Source organism: Canis lupus, chromosome 1 (assembly GCF_011100685.1).
Source record: "Canis lupus familiaris isolate Mischka breed German Shepherd chromosome 1, alternate assembly UU_Cfam_GSD_1.0, whole genome shotgun sequence".
Classification (NCBI taxonomy): domain Eukaryota; kingdom Metazoa; phylum Chordata; class Mammalia; order Carnivora; family Canidae; genus Canis; species Canis lupus.
The window spans coordinates 13,403,875-13,431,122 of record NC_049222.1 but is presented as its reverse complement, the minus strand read 5'-3'; the positions used below and the strand labels follow the sequence as shown (position 1 = coordinate 13,431,122).

The window sequence follows — 27,248 nt, the reverse complement described above, 5'->3', positions numbered from 1 at the left end:
CACACCATTAGGCATAATATCACAAAACATTCAAGGAAAATAATTTAGAGGATCCATATGAATTCATTCAGTCTGAGACAACCCCACCTTTGGTGTTGGGATCACTTGAGTATTGTGAAAAAAGTGCAGAGAAATGCCGAGGCGGATTGTTGAAGAATTTCATGCTGGTGGCAGCCCTCTATATTTCAGAAACATTATCAAGAATTTGAAGACAGTCTTATTTTCATCCTGGATTGTAAATTTGCTGTTACACCTCAGGTTCTCCAGTAAAAGACACCTCTGTGTTGGAAAGTCCTGTGCATGTTTGTGATATGTAATATGGTTAATTACATTCTACATTCCAAAAAAGTTAGAAAATGGTGTGAAAATAATAAATACAGGATCAAAGATGCATAATACTTGAAGTTAGGACAGTCTTAAAAAGAGTTAAGGTATATGATTAAGCGCATGAATGGCAGCTATTCTAGAGAGAAGGAAGGAAATTATGTGTTAAATCTCCAAATGCTAACATTTTTTAAAATTAAAGATTTAGAAAGCAAGGACTATAGTCCTGTTAATAGACTGTCTAATGTTCTAATCTTTGTTTTAGTGCAAAGAGCACTTTTGCTCTATTTCAGCTTAGAAAGCTGGGGTGATTTGATCAACGGTAGAACCCAGGAATATGTCTGCTTAGGAGTTGAAAACAGAACTCTCAGATGCCTCTGATGATTGAAATGCCACATCAAGGAGAACTGGAAATATGTCCTGGATGTGAGTGGGAGAGCATAGGCAGAAACATAGAAACACTGCACGAAAGAGTATTGGTGTAAAACAAAATGAGTGTCTCATGATGCTGTTGGCAGAAGAGATAGTTTTAGTGTTGGTAACAAGGATACTGGACCAAGGGAAATTTTTCTTTTTGTTTTAAGTTATTTGACGGTTACATCCAAGACTGAAGAAATGAAGCTTCAAATATAAAAAGAAATGATTTTTAAAAACCATCATATCACCCAAAATGTCATTGGAACTCATTCCATTTGTCTTTGTTCTCTAGGTGGCACTTCGTTCCACAATGGCCTCCCTTGCTGCAGCAAATGCAGAGTTTTGCTTCAATCTGTTCAGAGAGATGGATAACAATCAAGGAAGTGAAAATGTGTTCTTTTCTTCCCTGAGCATCTTCACTGCCTTGGCCCTGGTCCGTTTGGGCGCACGGGGTGATTGTGTTTCCCAGATTGATAAGGTCAGTCTCCATTATGCCACCACCCATGATTTCTGCAATTAATCGTTTAGGGCCAATTGTTTCCTACAAGAGCATATTCTACTGCAATGGTCCCATGTAAATGAAGACATCTCAAAGAGTCCCTCTCCGGGTGTGAAGAAGTCTCACTGCTTGTAGCACTTGTTTTTGAGATGAGAGACAACAGGAACATACTCAGAACTGTCGCTTTGATTCTTTTCTTTAGTATAGTGGTTCTCGAAATGCATTTCCTAGACCAGCAGCATAGCATCACCTGGAGAATTCGTTAGAAATGCAGATGCTTGGGCCCCACCTGAGACCCACTGAGTCAGAAACCATGGGGATGGAGCTCAGCAATCTGTGGTTTAATAAACTCCCAGGTGCACACTAAAGCTTGGGAAACCACTGCCTAATAAATAAATTAGTAGTCAAGTAGATAAGAAAGAAGAACAAGAAGATACCAATGAAGTCCACTTTAAATATGAGTGACCTGGGTACCAAAGACATAATAGTACATTCCAGATAATAGCAGCCTGCCTGCACAGTTATCACATTGTCATCAATACCTTTAGAAAGTACTTTTTAACTAACCCATGTACACTACCCTGAACCATGCTGTGCAAGGAAGTGAAACAGTCATGGAATTGCAGTAGCTCAGTAGAAGGTGAGATGCCAGGCCTAGGCTGGTCTTTATCATCCCTTCCTGCCCACTGGTTCCCCCCATATTCTAGTTCATAAAAGAGAGCTAGGGGAAGATCGTCTGCGTTGCAACCTTTCACAACTAAGCACTTGCTGAAGATTGTTCGTGCAGATACTTTAAGCTAGGGCGATTTGTTTCTCCCTCTGGATAGCTCAGTGAATATTTGTTGCTAGGGAAATAACCGCAGAGTCTCAGAATGCCATTTTTCCAAGAGTTGGAGTGATTCCCAGTCGCAGTATGTTGAGCACCTTTAATGAGCTGATAACAACTAACTGCTGAGGACTTCATCAGTGTTAGGCTGTGGGATAGGTTCCATGGGTACCTTATTTGCTGCTCACAATAACACTGACGTAGGTACTATTACCCGGATTTTGTGTGTTCCCATACCATCTTAGCTAGTAAGTGGCAGAGCTATGTTTCAAATTCAAGGTGATCTCCTAAGTCAGAGTCTCTATACCTTGGCCCTACAGACATTTTAAGGCAGATAACTCTTTGTTGTGAGGGGCTTTTCTGTGCCCCGGAGAAGGTTTCGCAGCATCCCTGGCCTTTTCTTGTTAGATACCACTAGTGTACCTCTGTCCTGTCACAATCAACAGTGCCTCCAGGTATTGCCAGACGTCCCCATGAAGTAGAATCAACCCACAACTGAGAACTATTTGCCTTAAAGCCGCCAAACTGAGATGCAGCCCTAAGTACATTATTGAAGAGCCTCAGTTATTTTAAAGTTGGGATTTTGATCAACAAATCTAAAGCCTTTGGGAAAGAAAAACCTTAGCAACTCATAAAAATGTATTCATTCATTAGTATAAATACATAATGTTTTAGAACCTAGTAAGGCAACTTGATGTCATGGAAACAGATCATTGGTCTGCGAGTTAGAAACTTAGATCCAAATTCTGATTTGGGAAAATTAGTTCACCCGTGTGGGCCTCAGGATCCTTACCTGTAAACTGTGGGGGTTGCTTTGGTGGTATCCACCTAACATATAGTTTCCAGGTTGTTCCTGTTCCATATGTTAGACAAAGATGGATCGGCTCCACACCTGTGACGAAACCCCATGCCTTTAACACAATAGAAGGCAGTTATTTATTGTTGTATGATTTCAGATTAGGAACATTCTCAGGCTATTGCCTGATTCATTTCTTGAGGTCTCCTTGCCCCCCAGCTGCCATGTGAACTTGAGTCAATAGCTCATGGGGGGTGGGTCACAGTGAATTCAAAGAGCCTTTCCTATCACGGTCTGCTCTTTTTACTGTCCGTGCCTTTCCTGAGTTACTTCTCGCAACCCTCGCTATTATGACTTCGTATAAGAAACATGTAAGAGGGGAAAAATGGCAACTATAGAGACCAAAACACTCGTATAATTCATTTGTACAAATACTTAGTTGTCTGCAGTATTCCTTCTTGGAAATTGTTAGCCTTCCCCTACAGCCCCCCAATCCTGTCCCAGCTAGTTTTTCCTTGCAATACCTGACACTTGACACCATGGGTTTATATATATATATATCCAGCCTCAATCAACTCAGTCAATTTAGTTATAATTTATGCATCCATCCATCTGTCTCTCTTAAGTGTTACCATGACCAGTGGTCATTTTTGCTTTTGATGCTCAGATGGTCACAGTTGGGCCGGTAGAAATCTCTTTAAATTTGTCATTTTAAAATAATCCTTTCAGATGACTAAATCTTTGCTAACTGACAACATGATGTTCTGGGCCTGTCCTGAATTTTCTTGGCTCAAGACAGGCCAGGTTACCTACTCTCAGTGAAGCCCTGGTTACTTTATTGGATAATAGTATTGAAATCCAGAATTGGCATGCATGAGGTTCCGTGGAGTTAAAGTGACATACCAGCTACTTGCCATTTAAATAAAAGAGAAGAAAAGTATATTTATTTATTTATAAGGTCCTGTGTTCAGGATCATATCATATTTTTTCATTTAGCTTTAATATTACTTTACTTTATTATTTTGATATAATGGTTTTTATTTTATTTTAATTTTTTTATTTTTGGAGGAAAAACCAAGCCTTATTTATTTTTTTAAAGACTGAAACACTAGGAATATATGTCATAGCCTTGAAACACCAAACATAGGCTCTATTGTCATTTCAAGAAATAAGTTGGCAAAAAGATAGCAAGGTCCTTATCAAAATTATAAGGTGCTAGAGCTAGGGCAGGACCACTACTTGATACAAAGGCCCCAGGCAAAAGTGGTATTTGGTAAGGGGTATGGCTTCCCATACCCAGTGTAGCGTCACCTCTCATGTTTTTGCAGGGTCTCCTAGCTGAAAGATGTAACGTGTATTTCAAAAATGCATATCCACATCTTCTTGGCCAGAAACATATATCTACAAGTAACTCTTCAAAGTTCAAAATTCTTATCCAAACTACCTTTCCCAACTCCACATCTTAAATCAACTTAATGCCCTTGTGTAATAAACCAAAAACCAAGTAAAATAAAGACTAAGAAACCTTTTTTCCCTCTTCTAAATTAGTGACCTCAAGGGTTTTGTTTTATAGCTTATGGAAAATGATTTGGTGAACCTTCTGGTAAAACAGGGTTGGCAGCAAACAGAAACACCTCTGCTTACACTAATATAATGGTTTCTATTTTTATTTTTGTAAAGATTTTTATTAATTTTTTCATGAGACACACACAGAGAGAGGCAGAGACACAGGCAGAGGGAGAAGCAGACTCACTGCAGGAAGCCTGATGCGGGACTCGATCCCAGGACTCCAGGATCATGACCTGAGCCAAAGCAGATGCTCAACCACTGAGCCACCCAGGTGCCCTAGTCATGGTAGTTTTATTGTTAAATGTCTAATAGCTTAGAATTTTTGAAAATATAAAATATATACGTATCGCCTCAATATTGTACCAGTCCAGTTTACTAAAAGCCAATTAGGAATATCAGAAGAGACAACTAGATTATTATCAAAATAGAGTAAAATTAGAAATGATCAAAGAACGATAGTAAATATTTATACTTGTTGAATCTTTTTTCAAAAACTTTACAAGAATGACTTCTGGGCATTCATATACCTTTTTATAATACTGGTTTCACAAGAGTTAAACCAACTATAAACTTGGTTTCACAAGAGTTAGTTCTGAAAAGACAGCATTTTTGAGTCCTGACACTATACCATGATGTTTTATGTTTCTGGTACTTCTGAATTTTCCTAAATACCAGTCTATCCAATGCCAAGGCAAAATGAGAAAGGGGCCTGATATTTTTCATGCTCCACAATGGCATAGAACTTGGAGGCGGGGCGGGATGACATCTGGATGCCAAGGATGGTGTCTCAATGCCTGCAAAGACCCCACCAGTGAATTTTAACTTGACTACTAATTTGTATATCAGATTTGCCTTGTTGCCTTTGCCTTATCTCTTACTCTACCTCAATATTAATTATTATTCTAGAGTAAGAGGATGTAGAAACTGAGGTAGGTTCCAATTCTCTGTGACCTATTAAGACTAATAGTGACACTCCTAGTCTTCATACGACCTCATATGTCTTACTGAGCTGTTCCATTTCTTCCTAGCCAATAAGATGGTGCTGTCAGTTAGGGGTTTGAAGTCTTGAAGTTGATTGCTCCCACAGAGGCACTGATAGCAGCATTGACTTAGTTAAATTCCCATACATGATTTCTTTACCCAGTGTCAAAGTGGTCTTTCACCCCTTCTCCCTCCTTCCCTCCTTCTGCCTCCCACTAGCTTCAAATATGGCACATATGACCCCTTAAAGAAAACCTACACCCTTCTACAGAAAATCTTGGCTGTGTCTGTGTATCTGGGGGGCAGCGCACATTCGGTTTGCTCCAGACAGTTGCATAAATGACTACCATATACATAGCACACTTTATCACTTCCTAGGAGAGAAGCTGTTTTGCAGTTCAGAACCCATGGATGTAAGGGCCTGGGGAAATTCAGGTAAAGTGCAATAGAAAATTAAAGCTTGAGCAGAATAGCAATTATTAAAATAATAGGATTATGAGAGCCACGTTGGAAAAGGAAAAACCTAAAACTACCTAATTTCAGATAATCGCAGGATCTTCTTTATTTTTTCCTCAAATAGTCGCAGGATCTTAAATTACATCTCTCAAGTCCCAATTTAGCTTCACATTTAGGACTTCCTAGATATTCAGTAACTACGTCACCCTTTTATGTCTTGATGCCTACGTATTTAGCCTTAATCTTGCCCACCACGTAGCTAAATAAAATTTCTTATTTGATTCTTTTTGATCCTTGTCTAGGTTTAATCAGTGAGTAACTGTTAAATTGCTCCACCAGAATGAGCAAACCAAAATAACTATTAAGCACAATCCGTTTTGTAGCCATCGATTTATTACCTCTGCCAGCTTGTGGCACTTTCCCCAATGAATAATCTGTGTCCTAACCAAGTCAATAGGGGGGCTGCACCTGTCACGTGTGCCCTGTGTGCTTCCAAATACACACACAAACACAATCATTGACCATGAAGTCTCTTTCTTACTTTATTTTGTGGGGTCCCTTACTGTGGAGCAGGACCTGCTAACTGCTTTCCTTGCTCCCCGTTTGCAGATGCTTCACTTCAACACAGCGTCAGGATGGGGAAGCTCTTCTAACACTCAGGTAAAGACAACATGCCAAAAAAGAATGTGAGACTAAATTTAGAGAAATTACCATCTCACCGATGTAGTTAATTATGCTTAGTGTCCTGTCAAAGCCAAGGGCTATGTCTCACTCAGATTTCCACAGTGTGGCATCTTAAGTACGATTTTTGATAATTTATCTTGTTAATTATTAATTTACCAATACTTTGTGTGTGTGTGTTGGTCAGATTTTGGCAAGATAGTGTGGCACTACATGTTTTGCTTTTATCCTTTGATATTCACAGCCAATTTATACTGGTAAAATGAACTATTTAGTATACATACAAGGCAAATTGATTATCTGCTGTTAACAATTTTGTTCTAAGGTTAATTATTTTGGTAAAATTTTTAATTAATGTTGATTACAGATACTATTATGAGAAAGGGCCAGAAATTGTAAATATAGGTAGCATTGCTGCTTTTACAAGCATCATAATTTTTCAATTCTTTTCTGGTATAATATACATGTTTTATTTCTTGTGTAAGTAAGAGTGCGGTTATATTTGCAGTCCTGTAATACATTTTTATGAATCTTTTTAATAACAGCCAGGACTTCAATCTCAGCTGAAAAGAGTCCTCTCTGATATAAACACGTCCCATAGGTATTACGAGCTCAGCATTGTCAATGGTCTTTTTGCAGAAAAAGTGTTTGACTTTCATAAGGTAAGTGTGGCCTCCCGCATCATAGGTGATTTCTTCTCTGGACACTAGTCTCGTTCAATCCATTGTCTGCAGAGGGACTTGTGTCTTTCTAGGGAGCCTTACAATGGAGGTTTTTTTTTTTTTTAGAATTTCTTTTTTTTCTTATAGCTGCTAATGATGTTCCCAGATGTCTTCGAAATTTCATCACTCTGTTTTCAGAGTGCAGTTCACTTGAGCCAAGTGATCCCCATACTCAGGGTCAGCAGACTGCGAGGCTCCAAACCCCAAGACACCCTGTCCTCTGGCGGTGATGCGGAGCTGTAACCGGGTGGGAGGAACAAGCAACCCATTTAGGGTTGTCTGTGGGCAGCAGAGGAAACAGCTTTTCCTCCGAGCTTCGTGTCTCCTGGGATGGCTGTGGATCCCCAGGCTGTGTCCCCCTCCTCTGTTCTCAGCCATGCTTTCATCTGTCCTGCCAACAGTAACGTTGCAGTGAGATCACTGACCCAAGGGCCCCTTGTGTGGGACTTAGGATAAGGCCAGCCAGCAGCAGAGAAGAGGGCGGAAGGCAGAGGATTGGTTCATTCGAGGTCAGCAGGCAGTTTTCGTGTTACTCTGTGGTGTCTGTGTTATCAATGCATTCACCACCCAAAGACCAGTGCGACCCAGACCACACCCTACACGCCACTGGGCTCAACCCACGCTTTAGAGCCACCATCGCTGGGGCGACCAGGCAGGTTAGTACTATTGAAGCAGATGCAAGGGCCATGATTTTCTGGGCGTGCTTCTTCTCCCTTTGAGTTCCCCACTTGTCAGACGACCACAGAGCTTTGCTTCATGACATCTCTGGGCTGATCTCCACTTGCCTCTTGGCCAGCTGTCTGTGTTCCACCCAGCCATTATTGTCTCTCCAGTCACCCACACGGATTCTCTGCCTTCCTACACCACTCCCAAACCCTTTGGCAGCTGGCCAAGTCTGAAGCATGAGGCCACTTTGTGTTTTAATCTTTCCAAAGGAATCCTACCGAAGCTTTACAGGGGCCACCCTCTGTGTTCAGCTGCACATTTTGTGCCTCTTTTCCCACACATGCTGCAGAGTCCCTGAGGGACTGCTAGCTCTTTTAACCTGGAGGGTGATGTGTATGTCATGTTACTATTTATAGCACATTTCCATGTTCCTTTATCTGGCACTCAGTGTGTGCACCCAGCACGGTGAGGGTGAAACATGGAAAACAGACACTGCCATTTCTACCGCCCCAAACCTTTATAAACACAGTTAGTTACTCTAAAAACTACTTTGCATTGAAAATGTAACTATTGTCAACTTTCGGTTGTCAGACCAGTGCAAAGATAGATCATCTCCCAAGTATTTTTCCTTTGGTTGTGTAACAGTTTTTTTACTCATATTTGAGTATGGATGAGTCCAATAGAATTGCTGAAGATAATAATAATGTGTGAATTGTCTTTACAAAAAGTATGTAGAAGACCCAACCACCATCTCTGTTACCTTCTCCTCCCTCTTCCCCAAATCTGTGCTACATCTGTCTTGGTTGGTCGGACCTCTGTGAATGGCCATTCCTGCCCCCCAGCTCTGCCATCATTTTGGGTAACTGAAGGTTACCCCAGGGACGCTGAAGAGGACACCCAGCTGTGAGCACAGTCACAGTGCTCACAGTGACCCTCCCTCTATACCACTACAGTAGCAAATGCCCAAGCCACACCCTGAAACTCATCAACACCCAGAACTGTTGCACTCCTGAAATCTACAACTGGAGTTGCCCTCAGTGGCCACATCATTCCATGCTTCTCGTTCTTTCGTTCTTTCGTTATTTCAGCCCCACCCTACCTGTTCTTCAGCTGCAGCGGGTTATGCAATTTTTTTGATCGCTCTGTCGTCTCTCAACATATCAGCTCTCTCTTTCCCCCAGCAAAGCCCCATCTGGATCAGTCCCATGACTTCCCCCAGCAGCTGTTCCTTGGCCACCCACTACCCAACACTTGTGCTATGTGTGTGTCTGTGTGTGCTCACCAGCATGATGCCACGGGCTCCCAGCCCCGCTAGGTGTTCTCAGTGCTGCCCAGCAGTCAGCTGGGTGCTCAGTAATTTCTTTCTCTCATTCCTCCCAACACTTACTGAAAGCTCTTCTGCCTCTCTCAGTTTCCCAACAAACCCTTGTGGCCACCATCAGTTTCAACTAGTTCTGTGCCATGAGCTCTAGATCTCTGATGTGTTAGATCCATCCGGTTGGTCCTGGGGCAGGAGAAGGGCCCAGGGCTGTGGGAACCCAGGTGAGGACCAGGAGCCATGGGATTTGGTGGAAATGTCCATGGGTTTTCTTCAGCACACATCCTGTCTCCGCTGGTCATCACAATTACGACAGCAACAGGGTGTCAACCACGGCCTTCCGGTGTGTGGGTGGATGTCTGGGTCATCTGGGATAGCCCGAGACCTCAGGGTGACACCCCTGTGCTCCTCAGAACTGCTGCTCTGGGCTCCACGGGTGACTAGCCAGTGGAAGGGACCACCTGCACACTCACTGCTGTCTGCCTGGCCAAGATCAAACACTTGACTCGGTCCTAATTTTACAATCATTTGTCGTCTTCACCTCAAAAATAGACTTTCCATACTTGGCACAAGCACCTTTAAATTTCAAACTTTTTTTTTAATATATTTTTTAAATTTTTATTTATTTATGATAGTCACACACACACAGAAAGAGAGAGAGAGAGAGAGGCAGAGACACAGGCAGAGGGAGAAGCAGGCTCCATGCACCGGGAGCCCTGACGTGGGATTCGATCCCGGGTCTCCAGGATCGCGCCCTGGGCCAAAGGCAGGCGCCAAACCACTGCGCCAACCCAGGGATCCCCAAACTTTTTTTTTTTTCAAAGATTTTATTTATTTATTAATGAGAGAGAGAGCGAGCGAGCAGCAGAGACACAGGCAGAGGGAGAAGCAGGCTCCATGCAGGGAGCTGGACATGGGATTCAATCCCTGGTCTCCAGGATCAGGCCCCAGGCTGTAGGTGGTGCTAAACCCCTGAGCCACCTGGGCTGCCCCCCCCCCCTTTTTAAAAATAGGAATTTACTTTAGTACTTAAGTGAAAATACATGTTGTAATATACATAGGATAAATATTTTAGTTCTGGATGGGCAATTTGATCTTAAAATTAATGGAAGAATTTTAAAGAGACACAGTGTGGCTCTTTCTTAACAATGAATATATGATAGAAGTTCATGGAACAGACTGTATATAGAGAAAAAACCTAGACTTGTGTTGTTTTGTATTCCAGCTTCTCTTCTATAGGTAGAAGCACATTCACCACAGAATAATGTATTTTCTTATTTAAGCAATACGTTCCCATCTCCACTTGTCTTCTACTTGACAAAGAAAACAGAGACCATCATGGGTGATCCATATCCCAACTCACACCCGGCTCCCTTTCCTCTTTCCCTTCATTTTCAGGGGGAACACTGTTTAATGGATAATTTTTCCATTTCTTCTTGCCACCTCACTCCCCACCCAAGTTTCTTGGTGATATGTTTCCATCAGTATTTTTCCTGAACTTCTGTGACTCTACTGTCTTCGCATATAAATGTGCTCCAGAGACAAATCTTCTAAAATTTTCTCTCCTTTTTTTTTAAAGTTACCCCATGATTCTCTTCCCATTTTTGTGTTTCTCAGTCTGACAATCTAAACTTGAAAAATCAAATTTCTTCAGAGTGGTAAATCTAGTCAGGATCCATTTTTTTCACCCTCTCTCACTACTCTAGCTATTGCACACTAGCTTCTACCTTCTACATTCTCCTGAAGCTGCTCTTACCAAGGTGACTGATGGCTTCCAGTGGACACCAAGCTATGGGCACCTCGCAGTTTTGGTCTTACCTGCCTCTTTAGTATTCAACACTATTGGAGCTCCCTGAAACTTTCCCCTCTCATAGTTTCTATGGCATTGATTTCTCCTGGTTTTCTACCTTCTTCTTCATCTCATTTTCCTTTGTTTATCTTTATTCCTTCACTTATCTCTGAAATACTGGTGTTCTTTAGGGTTCTGCTATCAGACCTCTAACACTTTGAGTCTACTCTTTTACCCGGGAAGAGGTGATCAACTTGAAAGTGTGTAGTTCCTTGACTCTGTCCTCCATACCTCCACAGTTCTCTGTGGCTGTATGATGAATCATTCCTCACCCTGAGTGCTATGCTCATCTCTCTACCTGGCTACTACAAATCCTCAGGGTCTATGGATTCTTCAGCACACCATCTCTCCTGTCCCCACATATTCTCCAACCCCTGGGTTCTCTTTCAGTGAATGACTTACCAAGTATTTTGATCAACTCTGACTTTTTCCCTTTCCTGGAGCTTCATAGTGCATCAGTGAAGAAGACCTAAGAGGTTTTCCTTCTACTTTCAAAAGAAAAGTTATTTTGAAATAATTTCTTTTTTTTAAAAGATTTTATTTATTTATTCATGAGAGACACACAGAGAGGAGAGGCAGAGACACAGGCAGAGGGAGAAGCAGGCTCCATGCAGGGACCCCGAAGTGGGACTCGATCCCAGATCCCGGGATCACACTCTGAGCAAAAGGCAGATGCTCAATCACTGAGCCACCCAGGCGTCCCTTGAAATAATTTCAAACTCACATAGAAGTTGCAAGTATTGTAGAAAGAACATTCCCCCCCTGAACCATTTGAGATGCTTTATCATATTTGAATAGTTTCATGTAATTCCTACAAAAAATGATATTCTTCTACATAATCACGATACAACCATCAAGATCAGGAAGTTAACAATTTACATTAGTATCAGCTTATCTTTTAATCCTTTTGAGTTTTACCAGTCAGCCCAACATCATCCCCTCATAGCAAAGGATTTAGTCAGAGTCATGCACTATATTCTGTTGTTGACTCACTTTTAGTCGCCTTCAATTTGGAACATTTCATAGCCTGTTTTGACTTTCATGATCTCGACACTTTTGATGATATTCACAGTGTCCAGTTTTAGGCCAGTTATATTTTAGAATGCCCTTCAGTGTGGGTTTGTTTGGTGTTTCTTCATAATTAGAGTTCCATTTTTCCCCAGTTTGACTGAAATATGATTGATATGTAATATTGTATAAGTTTAAAGCGTATGGCATGTTGATTTGATACACTTATATATTGTGCAAGGATTATTGCCATAACATTAGCTAACACTTGCACCAGATTTGATGGAAACATCCAGTGTTTTGTTTTATTGTGTTATCCCTATTGCACACCAGCAGGATTCTGATTTATCCCATTGCTTGTCCTGCCATCTTTGATTATGTGATTACACAGATATCTGCTGGGTTTCACTGTTGTGAAGTTCCTCCTTTTCCCCTGTTGTTAAGTATTTTGTAGGGAATTGCTTTCAGGCTGTGTAAATATCTCATTCTTGAGAAAACGTATTTATTTATTTGTTTGTTTATTTATAGCAATATGGACCCATGGTGTCTTTTGTTTTAGCCAAAAGGTTATAATCCATCATATTATTTTCATGCTCAAATTATTTCTTCTATTGGCATCTGTGTTTTTTTGATAGGCCCCCTTCATTTGAGCACTCTCTGGCACCATGAGATGTTCCAATCTCATCTTCTTTTCCTGTTTTAGTCCTAGAATCAGCCATTTCTCCAAGAGCCTTAGTTCTTTTTAAGGAAGATACATGCATATATTAAATGCGTGTTCATCTCTTTACTTGTATCTAATGAAACTCACGAGTTCCTATTGGTATCACCAATTTCCATTAATACACCACAGGGTTCATTTTTTTTGTTTTCTGTCTTCCTATGTTTGTTTATCTCCCTTCTCTAATAGTGAGAAGTCTGGCTGACATTATTCTTATATATTTACTTGTTTGATCCACCTCCTTCTATGTAACCAATCTCCTATCACTGATGTTGTTGCCCCTCCCAGTGTGAAAACACCTTCTTCATCCCATGAGAGATCTGCCCCTCCATGTTAGGCTGTTTCTCCACGAGAATACTTCCTCCCTCCACTTAATCCCCCACACCCCATGGTGAGCTGCCTACCACAGAGATGTCACTCTCACTTTTTTGTGCTTTGACACCCTACATGGATGCCCATCTCACACTATTTAAAATCTAATATCTGCCTAAGGACTCCCCTCCTCAGGGATGCCTCAGGACTCTGCCTGAACTTGAATTCCAGAGCTGGGCTTCCCTGACAAGGCAATGTGTTCTTCATCTGGTTTGGCCACTAAAACTTTGTGCTGAATGGCTCCTCACTGTGATGGGGCTATGCCATCCAGCCCTGCCACAGTGGTCCTCCCCATCCTGAGATGTATACCTATCTAGATTTGCCCCTCCTTATGGCTTTGAGTCTGAATGGTTCAAGAAGGAAATGGAAGGGTAGGGGATAAGAAAAGAGCTAGTTCCACTTTCTAGTGCATTTCTAACATTTGTCTTGTCTTCCCCATGACCCTGGAAATTGCTAGTGCCTCGGTTCAGGACCTCTTTACACCCTTCAGGATAAACTATAAGGACACTTTAACAAGTCCTTCTATTTCCAATCAGTTTTATTTTCTGTGCTGATTTCAGAGTCCCCTTTATGAAATGTACATTTAAATATTATTCCTCTGTTTAAATACTTTAAATAACTTACTCTAAAATAAAATGAAACCTCCTTGTCAAAGGCAATAAGACACTCTCGCTCTTCCTCTGCCCTGGCTCCATTTCCACCTTCTACACATGTTTCCATCAGCACAAATTCCTGTTGGTCTTCTGAGTGTGCAAAGATCCTCTTACTCCTCTGAGGGTACTATTGCTTGGAGTGCTCACCTTTTCTGCTTGTTCTCATCAGCTTGACTTCTTTTCTTCTTTCTTTTTTTTTTTTTTTTATCTTTCTTTCAAGTGCAGGCAAAGTCCAGGGGCTTGAGCTTCTTTTTTTAAGTACAAGAAGTAGCCTGAAAGCCTTCTTAATGTTTTCAGTAGGAAGGGGGTGACAAAAGCAAGAAAGATAAGCTAAGACACTGTTGAAGTATTTATAGTGAGAAAGCAGTGGTAAAGCCAAGGGAGTGGTCTTTAGATGTAATCCTAACCAGCCTCCCCCTAATAAACATAAGTTCAAATAGCATGCTTGCTGTGCAAATTCAGTTTCAGGTTCTCCAGCTCCTGTCTTAGCCATGTTTTCATATTTCTAGTCATATTTCCTCATCTTTGAGTGAGGAATGAGTCTTTGAGTTAGATGGTGGAAATGAAGAGATGAGTTCAAAAACAGATTTCTTATATGCTTAGTTGATAGTGATTTATGACTATAAGAACTGTGTATTACTTATAGAACTGTAATTATTTATATTTATAGGACTATATTGAGTGTGCTGAAAAATTATACAATGCCAAAGTGGAACGAGTTGACTTTACAAATGATGTAGAAGATACCAGATATAAAATTAATAAATGGGTTGAAAATGAGACACATGGTGAGTGCAACCCTATTTTTCTATAAGATTTGTCAGTGATATGTGAATACTAACAATAGTCAAGTTTAAAGCTGGAAGTTTTGGGGCACCTAGGTGGCTCAGTCTGTCAAGTGTCTGTCTTTGGCTCAGGTCATGATCCCAGGGTCCTGGCATAGAGCCGCAAGTCCTACTCCCTGCTCAGGGGGCGCCTGCTTCCCCCTCTCTCTTTGCCCCTCCCCACCTGCTACTGTTCTCTTACACTTGCTGTCTTTCTCTCAAATAAATAGATAAAAAATCTTTAAAAAATACAGCTGGAAGTCTTTTGTAAGATATGCAAGGAACAGTTCCTCCTAATCCAAAGTAATGGTTGCTATTATTGAATATTGCTTGAGCACTGTTGGTGGGAAGACACATTGGTGCAGCCACTATGGAAAACAGTATGGAGGTTCTTCAGAAAATTAAAAACAGAATTATCAATATGCTCCAGGAATTCCACTACTGGATATTTATCCAGAGAAAATGAAAACATTTATTTGAAAAAAAAATATATGCCTGTGGCTATTGCCCCATTATTTCCAGTAGCCAAGATGTAGAAGCAACCCATATGTTTATTAATAGATTAGTGGATAAAGAAGATATATATATCTTGATATAGATAGATAGATAGATAGATGATAGATAGATAGAAAGGAATATTACTAAGCCATAAAAAGAATGAAATCTTACCATTTACAGCAACATGGACAGACCTAGAAGGTATAATGCTAAGTGAAATAAGACAGAGAAACACAGATATTATGATTTCATTCATATGTGGAATTTAAGAAACAAAACAAAGAAAAAAAAAGATACAAACAAAAAACTGACTTAAATGCAGAGAAAGCAGGTGGTTGTTATCAAAGGGGAGGTGGGGGGGAGATTGAAATAGGTGGAGGGGATTAACAGTACATTTACTTCGATGACCACTGAGTAATGTATGGAACTGTTGGATCATTATGTTGTACACCTAAAACTAATATAATAGTGTATGTTAACTGTACTTCAACTAAAAAAATAGAGTGGCACTTACCAGGGTCTGGGGGCTGGTGCATGAAGGAGAGTTGTCCTATGCATTTAGAGTTTCAGTTTTTCGAGATGAAATAAGTTCTGAAGGTGTGATACACAGCAAGGCATATATAGTTAATACAACTGACCTGTTAAGATGGTAAATATGCTATATGTTTTTTAATCACATTGAAAAATGGGAAGCAAAAATTCCTCACAATTTTAGCACCTCAGTAAATCTCAGTTTCCTTTTCCCATTTTCTTTATTTTTAATTTATTTTTATTTATTTATGATAGAGAGAGAGAGAGAGAGGGAGAGAGACAGGCAGAGGAGAGGGAGAAGCAGGCTCCATGCCAGGAGCCCGATGCGGGACTCGATCCTGGGACTCCAGGATCGCGCCCTGGGCCAAAGGCAGGCGCGAAACCGCTGAGCCACCCAGGGATCCCCCCTTTTCCCATTTTTTATTCTAGTCCTTGACCTCATGCACATAAGTTGACCTAGTTATGTTTGTAGCCTATGTTCACATCTATGTCTAGATTTTTTTCTTCATACTCTAACTCCCACATTTTTACAGACTACTTTGAAATTTTCATGACCATCTAATTGCATAGAACAAGTATGAAATAAAGAATGTAAACATATCCTCAGTAGCTTTTTATATATATTATAAGGTGGAATGATTTGGGAGGTATTGGTTAAATAAAATATATTATTAAATAAAAAAGAATTGCTTTCATATTTGTCCACAATGTGGTTCTGAGTATCTTAATAATCTGCATACTTTATACTTTTCAGAAATCTTATCTATTACATTATCTCATTGGATTGGGAAACAATCCTATGAAACAAATATTGACTTCATTATGACCATTTCATCCATTAGTGACAAGCTGAAATAATTTACCCAGTTATCCTCAATATCTTATACCTATGTAGTGAACAAAGACTAGAAGACTATAGAACGTTATTTTCAGTGACCACACCATAATGTTTCATTATAATGATCAATCCAGTATCTTGCTGTTTTTTCTTAAGGAAGTTTATTGAACTTATGACATCCTACTATATGTGAAATATATTTTTATATCATTGCTTCTTCTAAAAGATGCATAGTTTATCTTTCATTTTAAAAGCCTCTTCATTTATCAAAATATTATTTGTGGCAAAGGTAGTACCTTTCATGAAAAATACATTGCTTTATTGGTAAGTGTCTTTCATACATCTAAAAACCGATTTCCAGTTGATGTTCTGCTTGAGTCAAAACAGATACGGTATTTTATAATCAACTGATTATAAGCCTGGCCATTTCTTTACTTAAGGCTTGATCCGGATTTATACTCAGAACAATATACCTGTATTTGCTGAGTCTGGTTCTGTCTCAAAAATATGAAACATGTGACTTGCATTCTTAAAAGGTAAACATTCAACATACTACAACTGGGAACAAGAATACAGTGTCTCAATTTCCTTTTGTTCATTCATCATTACCTCAGTAGGGGATTACTTTGACCATTAGCCACCACAAGTTTCAAATACACTATTCACAAACTGACACTGTGCCATTGCTTTTCCCAATAACTGAATGGAATTCTATTTAGTGTGTATTTTTTAAGGGTATCAGATTGATAACACCTTTTTCCATCTGGACCAGTTATTTATTTCTATTCCTTCTTTTTTCACGCAAATATATCTTAAAATTATTCTTAGTTTGATAAGCATTTGTTCTCAATACTCATTTGGGGGGAACACTTCAAAATGCTGCCAACATACCAACAAACTCACCCAGGTCTTATCACCCCTTCCCCATCCTCCACACATACCAGGGCAGTCCTTTTGAAAGAGAAATCTGACCCATCATGACGGCGTTCTTTCTTATTTTACAATGAATCCTGAATAATCATTTTCCATTGCTTTCAGGATAATCCAAAGTTACCACCAGACATGTAGGCTCTTCATTATTTGGTCACTGACTGTAACCTTTCCAACCACTACTTTCCCTAATACATCAGAATGAGTTAGGATTTTCCCAAATACGCTGTGCTCTTCCAGGCTTCCGTGTGTTTAAATAGACAGCCTCTACTATATGCAGCTTCTCTCTGCCTCCCCTTGGCCCTCAGCTCCAGCAGAAGGTCAAGCCAGAGATGGGAGCCCCTAATCTGTGCTCTCACAGCACCCTGAGCACATGGCTGCAGTACCAGTGTGTATGGCTGTTTGGTTGTTGCCTCCCCTGTGCTGGACTGTGAACAAGGATGGTGCCTTTCATGGTTATGATTCAAGTATCAAGAGTAGGTTTGACATCCAGCAAAAATCTTAATGTAGAATGAAAGAAGTAATTAGCCCAACAGAATGGAGTTGAATTATATTTGGAGGGCTGTGATCTCATTGGGGCAGTAAAGGTAGTTTGGTGCTTACCAGCAAGGAGGGCCCTTGGGGAATTGTCTTTCTGGGTTGGAATCCTTTTGCCGTAACTTTCTTGTTATATGATGTTGTATAAATTATTCTATCTCTCTGTGTTCCATCTTCTTCAACAAGAAGTGAAAACAATAATAGTGCCTGCCTCATAGAGATTTTGTGAGGATTAAACCAAATGTTGTACATAAAGTGTTCAGAGAGTACTGGATGGAGTGATTGTTCATAGATTATTACTAATATCGTTGTTATTATTAGAATTATGTCATAAGGAAAATATCATGTTCAGCTTGTCTTTTTTTTTTTTTTTTAATTACATTAATGGGGTGCCTGGGTGGCTTAGTCAATGGAGCATCTGCTTGTTGATTTTGGCTCAGGTTGTGATCTCGGAGTGGTGAGATCCATACTCAGTGAGGAGTCTGTTTGAGATTCTCTTTCCCTCTGCCTCTACCCCTCCCCCTGCTCTGCCTCTCTCTCAAATAAATAAGTCTAAAAATATAAAACATAAAAATTACATTAAAAATTAACATTTTTTTCTCCATTTATTTTTCCAAAGGTAAAATCAGGAATGTCTTTCAAGAAGATGGCATAAGCTCCTCTGCTGTAATGGTGCTGGTGAATGCCGTGTACTTCAAAGGCAAGTGGGAGTTGGCTTTCAGCAAGAATGAAACCTTAAATTGTCATTTCAAATCTCCCAAGGTATGGAAATATTTTTAATTTAAGAAGTGGTTTTTTTTTTTTGCCAATAGTATTCCTTTGCAGAAATTATGGTATTTATATAGACAAATGAAAGATTCCTCATTTCTTTACTTATTTCTTCTACTGCTTACCAGTGCTTTATGGTGAATTGCTTATAATACAACCTATTTTCCTGATAATGCAGGAAGTGTCCCATAAGTCAATATTTCTTAAATACATTCAAATTTGAGAAAAGTAATAAAGTAATAAAATATGGATTCATTTAAAAATATTCTAATATTTGGATGCCTATGTCATCAACTTGAAAATATGACAAAAGTGTGCTTTTAGTTTTTTGTAATTCTAACTGTGGGGTGGATAGTTCCAGTCATTTAATATCAATGATTTTCCTGAGGCAAAGCAAGGATGTGTGTCCTTTTACAAAGGAAGAAGTTATGTTTAGTAAAGTTACACATTTCCAAGTGTCAGTCTTAACCAACTTTTATAAAACATATATTCTTGTGTGTGTGTGTGTGTGTGCGTGTGTTTGTGTGGTTACCAATTTGTACACAGTAATCTAATAGTAGAAACATCAAAGGCTTTGGAGTCAAGTTAACTCAAGCACTATAGACCTTCTTATTTTCACAAATGAGGTGATTCCACTAATTGATCTCAAAAGTTTCTTTCAATCGCTCAGCCTTTTGAGGCAGAAAAACTCAGGTTAGCTTTTAAAATTAGTTTTATTTATTGAAATATTCTTCCTGCATTTTTCCACAACAGAAATTTGAGATGTAGGAGTGCTGAGAGCTGGTGGAAATAAAAGATCACTGAATGAGTGATAAATATTACTATGAATACTCTAGATATTTTTCTTTCATCAGAAGTAAAATACAGACAGTACTATCCAAATCACACAATTTAAGAATGAAGTCTTATAAAAATAAAAAAAAAATCTATGGTGGTCATTTTAAATAATAATGGCATTTAATGATTATTCATTACTTATTATATAAACATTTTCAAGTAAAACACTAAGTGCAAAGCAGTGTACCAAGTGCTAGGTATATTAACTCATGTAATCTTTTCAACAGTTCTATGCAGTAGAGATTAGTTTTACCCTCATTATACTGGTGAAGAAATAGAGGCACAGAGAAGTGAAGTAACTTGCCCAAAGTTACACAGCTGGGAGTTTTAAACTCAGGCAGTTAATCTCAAAGTCTGAGCTGTGAACCACTGCTTGGCAGCAGGTCAGGAAAAATCTACAGGAACAACCAAAAATTGAAGCATCATTTTCATTGTATAAATGAAATAAGGAGGGCTTATAAAAGTTTTTTTGCGGCTTGACTTTCAGTGTCCTGGGAAAGCAGTCTCCATGATGCATCAAGAACGGAAGTTCAATTTGTCTGTCATTAGAGACCCACCCATGCAGGTTCTTGAGCTCAAGTATCATGGTGGCATAAGCATGTACATAATGCTGCCTGAGAATGACCTATCCCAAGTAAGTTGCTACTACCACTTTCACCACTGGGGAATTAGGAGATTTTTAGGATGTTATTGATTGTGTTTTTATGCATCCACTTAAAAATTTCAGGTTGTAAGAATTCTTGCATTACAATTTTCATTTAGTTTCATTGTAATTGTGTTTTTTGACATGAACAGCAAGAGGAATGTCATAACGTTGCTATTGATAAATCTAAAGTAACAATATAAAATATTGGTACTCATATTAGGTCAATAATTCGTTTGAGGGACGCCTGGGTGGCTCAGTGGTTGAGGGTCTACTTTCGGCTCAGGGCAGGATCTGGGGTTCCTGGGATTGAGTCCCTCATCGGGCTCCCCACAGGGAGCCTGCTTCTCCCTCTGCCTATGTCTCTGCCTCTTTCTCTGTGTCTTTCATGAATAAATAAATAAAATCTTAAAAAATAATTCACTTGATAATCTTTATCACAATTAGATTTTGATTCCAAATAATCCACAGTAGTAGAAAAAGTAGCCCATATAAAACAAACAGCAGATAACTCAAAAGATAGATTTGTTCTTTTACTCATTGTCTACTTTTTTCTTTTCCATAATAGATTTTCCTAAAGATGTTTGGGTCAGTTTAGTATAAATCTATATTCCTACATTATCCTACAGACCTATATAACCCTATGTAACTAAATAATGGGGATTTGGCTTTATGGTGAGTTAAATGAGGAAAAATTCGAATTCAGAATGAGAAATTGTTATAGATTAACTATAAACTGGATCACTTACATGCATAAAATTTAAATTAGACAAAATTTTATTATATAAATTTAGATCCTTGATAAGGATAGCTCTGAAAAGCTCTTTAGGATTCTAGTGAGACTGAATTTGAGAACAGGTATCTACCTATAAGATTTGTAAATAATGTGCATGAAAAATCTTCCCTGTATAAGTCTGGACTAGTCTCTCTGATCAATTGTCAGTATTCAGGAGTTGGTGAGCTCCACTTGTGAATTGTTTGGGGCAGCAGTGGTGCTGGAAAGAGAGCCATGGGCTCCTAGCTGTGTAACTGAGGTGCCCAGCCAGGCAATTCAGCACATTTTCTTACAGTGTCTTGAGTTTCACTTGTTGCATGTGTTGAGTAGGAGAGTTGACTTGGACCCAAGCCCCCCAGATGGTGTAGGTAATTGTACTGGAAGGTACAGATCACCTAAATAAACCCTGGAGGCTAGACCTCTGGGCTCCTTGCCTTGGGCCCCCTGGGGTTCCATTGGCTATTCCTGCAAGCTATGTAAACATTACCATTTCCTATTACTTTCATGATGGAAAATGGTCAAGAAACACTGGCTTAAATGACCACTGAGCTCCTTTCTCCCTCTGATGATCCTTGCTACCCTAATTCCTTCACCTGCCCACTGTTCCACTTTGGCTATATTTGTTCATATGCGGACTAGAACAGAAATGCCTCGAAATACAAGTAAGCCACACCTTGTCATAGCAGAGCGAATTAAACATGATTTGTTAAAGAGTGCTTGAACTGTGTTAATAATTTCCCATTTTCAGACTCCCCCGAACCCACTGACATTCTTACATGCAAATATCCAGGAGAGGATAATTACGGAAAACCATCTATCTTTGTGGTTGGTGTTTTATCTGTCTCTTAAGCGTATGGTTCTGAATTGCCTTTTCAATATTCCTGCAGATTGAAAACAGGCTGACCTTTCAGAATCTAATGGAGTGGACCAATCCAAGAAAAATGAGCTCTCAGTATGTTGAGGTGTTTCTTCCTCAATTCAAGATAGAGAAGAATTATGAAATCAAACATCATTTAAGAGCCCTGGGGCTGAAAGACATCTTTGATGAATCCAGAGCTGATCTGTCTGGTATAGCTGCAGGAGGCCGTCTATATGTGTCCAAAATGGTGCACAAGTCCTACATAGAGGTCACTGAGGAGGGTACAGAGGCCACTGCTGCTACAGGAAGTAACATTGTAGAAAAGCAGCTCCCAGAGTCCAGGGTGTTCAGAGCTGATCACCCATTCCTTTTCATCATCAGGAAGAATGACATCATCTTGTTTAGTGGCAAAGTCTCTTGCCCTTGAAAATCCAGTTGGTTTCTATTATAGCAGTCCTTCCCACGTCAAGGAACCACCACAGGAGAATAGATTTGAATGTAATCGAAGCACGTGGTATTTCCTTTGTGTTTCCTTTCTTCTCATATTGATCAGTGGATGATTTTGGAAACTTGACCCTTTATGGTCACCTGGTTGGTTGTCCTGACCCTACTTGAACCTTTCTACTACCATGTGCCTCACTCATCTCTAAGTTCTTTCTCTTTTTGCCCCAACTCATTCCTACCATCTTGCCACCCTCCCCTCTCCCGCCCCTATAGCCCCTTGGACCCAGAGCTGGGCATCATGTCTGGGAACAGCTGGTGATGACAAAGCAGTCCTAAAGATTTGTCAGAAACTCTAGTTATCCTGGTTACTCAGTTTCATCATAGATGAGCTTGGAAGGAAGCCCAGCTGCTGGATGTAGGTGTGAGGGATATTCTTTCCCTGCTGACCTAGGAAGACATTAGAAAGCTTCCTTTCACACACCCGATTTGAGATCAGTGTTGAATTTAGATGCCAAAAAATATAGATTTGGGTTTGGGGGACAACTAAAATATTTCATTAATAATTTCAAGTTCATGTCTTTCCATCTTTCCTTGATAGAGACTTTTTTTCCCCTTGGTAGAGACTTAACATGTACATAGTTTTTCAAATATTATGTATCTTTGAACTACTGCCATTTGTTATTTATGGTATATATTTCATGAGCTGTGTGGTTCTCTGTTTATCAGAATAAATAAATACAACACGGCTGTACAGTGTGATTGTTTTTCTCTGACCAATTGTGAAGGCACCAGCCTTTCTTTATTTGCCAGGCCAAGCAAAACAGCAATGAATAAAAAGAATATTTTTTAAATATAAATCTGATCTGGTTCAATGTTGCTAATTTGTTACACATGAAAGTTACTTTTACAGATACGTAGACTGATAAGGTAATTTTAAGTACTAAAATTTAAGTTGATTAGGGAAAGAATTTGCATATATGAAAATTTATAGTGAGATGTAAGTAACTTTGTAAGACGGATCAAAAATAGAGAATAAAAAAAATAGAGAACCAATAGGCCAACCTGAACTCACTCAGGATTTTAAAAACAGTAGCAGCCTATTGGATTATGTTTTTATCACAAAAGACTTTCACTTGAATAGGAACTAAATAAACCTGGAGTAGGCTATAACATGGCCCTGTGGTGCATAATACTAGACCTGGCAAGTACTAGATTTTCAACAAATGTGGGATGCGTGAATATGGTATGAATGAGTTAATGTGACATGATTTGAGAGATGTAGAAAAGTTTCTGACCAAAATAATTGCTAACCTGCCACACCTGAAATAACTATTGTGCCTTTCAGAGACATTTATGGTGGCGGGCAGTTAAATTAACTGGTATGCAGTGGTGTGTGTGTGTGTGTGTGTGTGTGTGTGTGTGTGTGTGTTTGAGGGACTGATTTTTCTGATTAACCATTCCCACCTATTGCCATTCAAAAATGACATACTTTTAAGATACAAGAAGAGGGTACAGGAGCATGCATTCTGATGGTAGCCATGCTGTTCAGAAGCATGGACGCTCTTCACAGCTGATAGTGTTTTCTGGACAGCCTTGGCAGGATTCACAGCTGCTGAGGCTTGAAGCAAGCAACACGGAGAATGAGAGTTTGGTCAGTGAGGAAGTAGTATGGAAAAATTGGTGTGAGCTTTCCCTACAACTTCAGTTGTTTGGTCTGCCCATATGTCCACCCCATGGTTAAGGGCCCCAGCTCATGCGGAGAAGGGCTACCTTGTCTAGTCGTGATCTAGGCTTAGTTTGGTGTTACTTCCAGAAGCCTGAACAGCTTCTGAAACTGGGGCTGTTGTGGAAGCACTTTTGCTTCCCATGAACATTGTGAATATACCTGAGGCTTGGTGACAGCAAAAGAGACAGCTGTTGAACTTCTCTTAGTATTGGGCTTCAGGCTTCTTGGGGGCAAGAGCCATGACTGATTGGTTTTGTATCCCAGCATCCCTAGAACAATACTTAATGTATGGTAGGCACTCAGTGTGTCTTTAGAGTAAATGTAGTGGGTGGCCCTAAGGTGTGACTTGGGGTGGAAATGAAACCTCAGTAGAAGATCAAGCCATTGAGCTTGAAATCAATTTCCTTTCATACAGATGACTTTTTATCTTTTAGGATCATGTGTGTTTCAATCTGCTTATTTTAACAATAGGTATTTCCAAAGTTCTTCTCTTACTCAAAATTCTGTCTATATATAATCCTGTCTGAACACATGGCTTCTGTAATAGCTGATGACACTTAGCTTAATGCTTAATTTCATCCAAATTCATGACTGCCCCCTGAAAAGTCCACCTAAATGTCCTGGAGTAAAGCTAAACATGTCTCAAGCTAAAACACATCACCGTCTTCCGCATGATCTTCTTGGGGACCCACTTCTCATTAAGGACAAATATTGTCTAAAACTCTCATCTCAAAACATCAAGGTTATCTTTATATAATTCTTCTTTTTCACACTGGGACTGTTCACTGGAGTTACCACTAAAACGTCTCTTGAATTTATCTCCTTTTCTTTCTTCCCATCAGCACTGCTCGAGTTAAGACTGTTCACATTTGTAGTTTGTATCTTATCTGTTCCCTCTGCCTTTTGTGACTTGTATTTCCCTCTCACACTTAAGCCCAAAGTGATAAGGCTTTCCATATTTTCATCTATATATGCAAGTTATCTTCCTGAAACAAGGATCAGAGCAAGTCACTTTCTTATAAAACACCAATGGTTCTTTACCACCTAAGGACAAAGTCTAAACTCCAGCATGGCCCTTCAGGCCTTCGACAATTTTCCATAGCCTCCCCTCCACCTGGTTTTGCCACTCCCTGCCAAAGACTCTGAGCTCAACATACCTTGGACTAATTGACAACCAAATCCACTATTTCATGCTGTTCAACCTGTCCCCTCTGAGTGGCACATTCTCTCCATTTTTGCTTAATACCCATTGAATTATTCAAGCAGCAGACCACATTCATGTTCTCTGGGAAGATCTCCATTCAAGTGGACTCATAAAACACACTGGGCATCCTTTTACAAGAGCTATGCTCAAATTTCTTGCTACATTCTGTTTGTATGTGTGTGCACACATGTGCATGTGGGTGTGCTCATGGCTTGCTAGATTATAAGCTCTTTAAGGGCAGGCATATGGTGGGTATCCTGTCCTTATTTTAAATAAATAGATTCTCTTTAGGTTCCAAGAAAGGAAAAAAAAAACCCCACAACAACCAGAGAGCATAGTGCAGAGACTCTGGCCAACACCAGTTCCCACTCCCATCAGCCCCTCCTTGAGAGCATGATGTTTTCCACCAGTCACATGCCAAAGCCTATATAAAGGCAAGATCTCTAACGTGAGTGAAAGAGCATTGTTGGATCTTCTGTCTCTTCAGGAACAGGAAGAAACTTTTTTTTTCTCTCATTTTCACTCATTTTTCAGGGAAGAAGAAGAGCAATGTCATCATCTTCTTCAATACCACCACTGCTTTATCATTTACAAAATGTTTTCACAGACTTCATCTCAATTCTCCTTACAATCCTGTAAGATGGAAACTATTACGACTATTAGTGTTATTTTCATTTCATAAGGAAAATTAGGGCCAGCGAGTTGGGCAATTGCCTAAGATCGTGTGTGCTCTTTCCATCCTAACATGCTGCCTTGAACCTCACAAATCTCACTTATGCCCTGGCTCTGCTCAGGGTTCTGTCATCTTGTGCTCCAATGCCTCACATGGCTCACCTCTTCTTTGCTATGCTTGCTTGCTGACGCCACCTGTCTCTGATGAGCTCAGGCTTTCCTGAAACACCACACCTCTTATAAATTTGGGCAAATCCATAATTACATGACTCTATATGCTTCTATTTGGGTCATTTATGCTTTTTATGATTTAGGTGATTTAATTTGACCACACATTATTTGCCCTAATAACAAACTTGTTGAGAGTTTATATAGGAATGATAATGATGGTACAAACTCTTCTAATCATAAACTCTCCTAAGTACAAATTCTCTGAAACAAGGGATGGTTATCTTCTGCTCACTTTGTAATTTCTCTCCAACACATTGCATACCCCTTCACTGACTGATAGGTTCTACTCAACAACAGAGAAAAGCAGCATATGTGTCTGTATTGATCTGGCTATCTTTTGACACTAATATTTTATTTCTGTCCTTACAGACATCTTAGGATTTGTAAACACCCAGGACTAAAATAGCATTTGTAAGCTTATGTTTCCTTTAGATACCAGCAGCATCTTGAAGAAGAGAAGGCCACAGTGAGCTTACTTAAAAGTGGCAAAGTGTTGGCTATCAGAACTTAATTGTGTCATGAGATATTCGTTTAATACTCTTTTCTTCTCCTTGTCTCGTGCCTGTGACGTTGTGAACCAAAACAAGAATACCACTGAACTTGGAACATGAAAAATCTTTAGTGAAACCAAAGTGACTAATCTTTTATAAGTATTGAATTTTATTACTGACTTGTAATTTGAACAAAGCAAAATAATATACCTTGATATATTCAGTGCGTTGGGAGGGAGAAAAAAGGGAGCAGAATGGAAAGCATGCAGAGGAAGAGAAGACGGGGAGAAATGCTTTCTAGATATTTTTAAAACATTCCATTTTTAAAAGTAAAATTTCTCTCCACCATGTGTCTCTTCAGACAAGACTTGTCAATGCTGTTAAGTGTTTGAGTTGTAGGCTGGATGGAACTATCACAAATTTTGCAAATCGTAGCAGTGTGGTAAGTTCTATGAACGAGGGCAGAGATGCTGTGGAAGCATGAAGAAAGGGGCTTCTAAACCAGTCCTGGAAGGATAGGAAGGACTGTTGTAGCTCAAATCAGAAGGAATGAAGAGGTAAAGGGACTGGGAGGAGAGGGGAGGA

At 39.7% G+C, this 27,248-nt stretch overlaps 1 protein-coding gene across 4 annotated transcripts in view; it reads left to right on the top strand.

The window, feature by feature from the left end:
• Positions 1–23,090, top strand: part of SERPINB7 (serpin family B member 7) — a 56,598-nt gene extending 33,508 nt beyond the window's left edge. For all 4 annotated transcript variants that reach the window (XM_038525847.1, XM_038525846.1, XM_038525844.1 and 1 more), the window contains 7 exons: positions 1,034–1,219; positions 6,478–6,528; positions 7,095–7,211; positions 14,526–14,643; positions 18,633–18,775; positions 20,106–20,252; positions 21,924–23,090. In XM_038525847.1, coding sequence (XP_038381775.1) covers positions 1,052–1,219; positions 6,478–6,528; positions 7,095–7,211; positions 14,526–14,643; positions 18,633–18,775; positions 20,106–20,252; positions 21,924–22,322 — 1,143 coding nt within the window. In that variant the 5' untranslated portion in view covers positions 1,034–1,051 and the 3' untranslated portion in view covers positions 22,323–23,090. The remainder of the gene's footprint in view (positions 1–1,033; positions 1,220–6,477; positions 6,529–7,094; positions 7,212–14,525; positions 14,644–18,632; positions 18,776–20,105; positions 20,253–21,923) is intronic.
• The last annotated feature ends 4,158 nt before the right edge of the window (positions 23,091–27,248 follow it).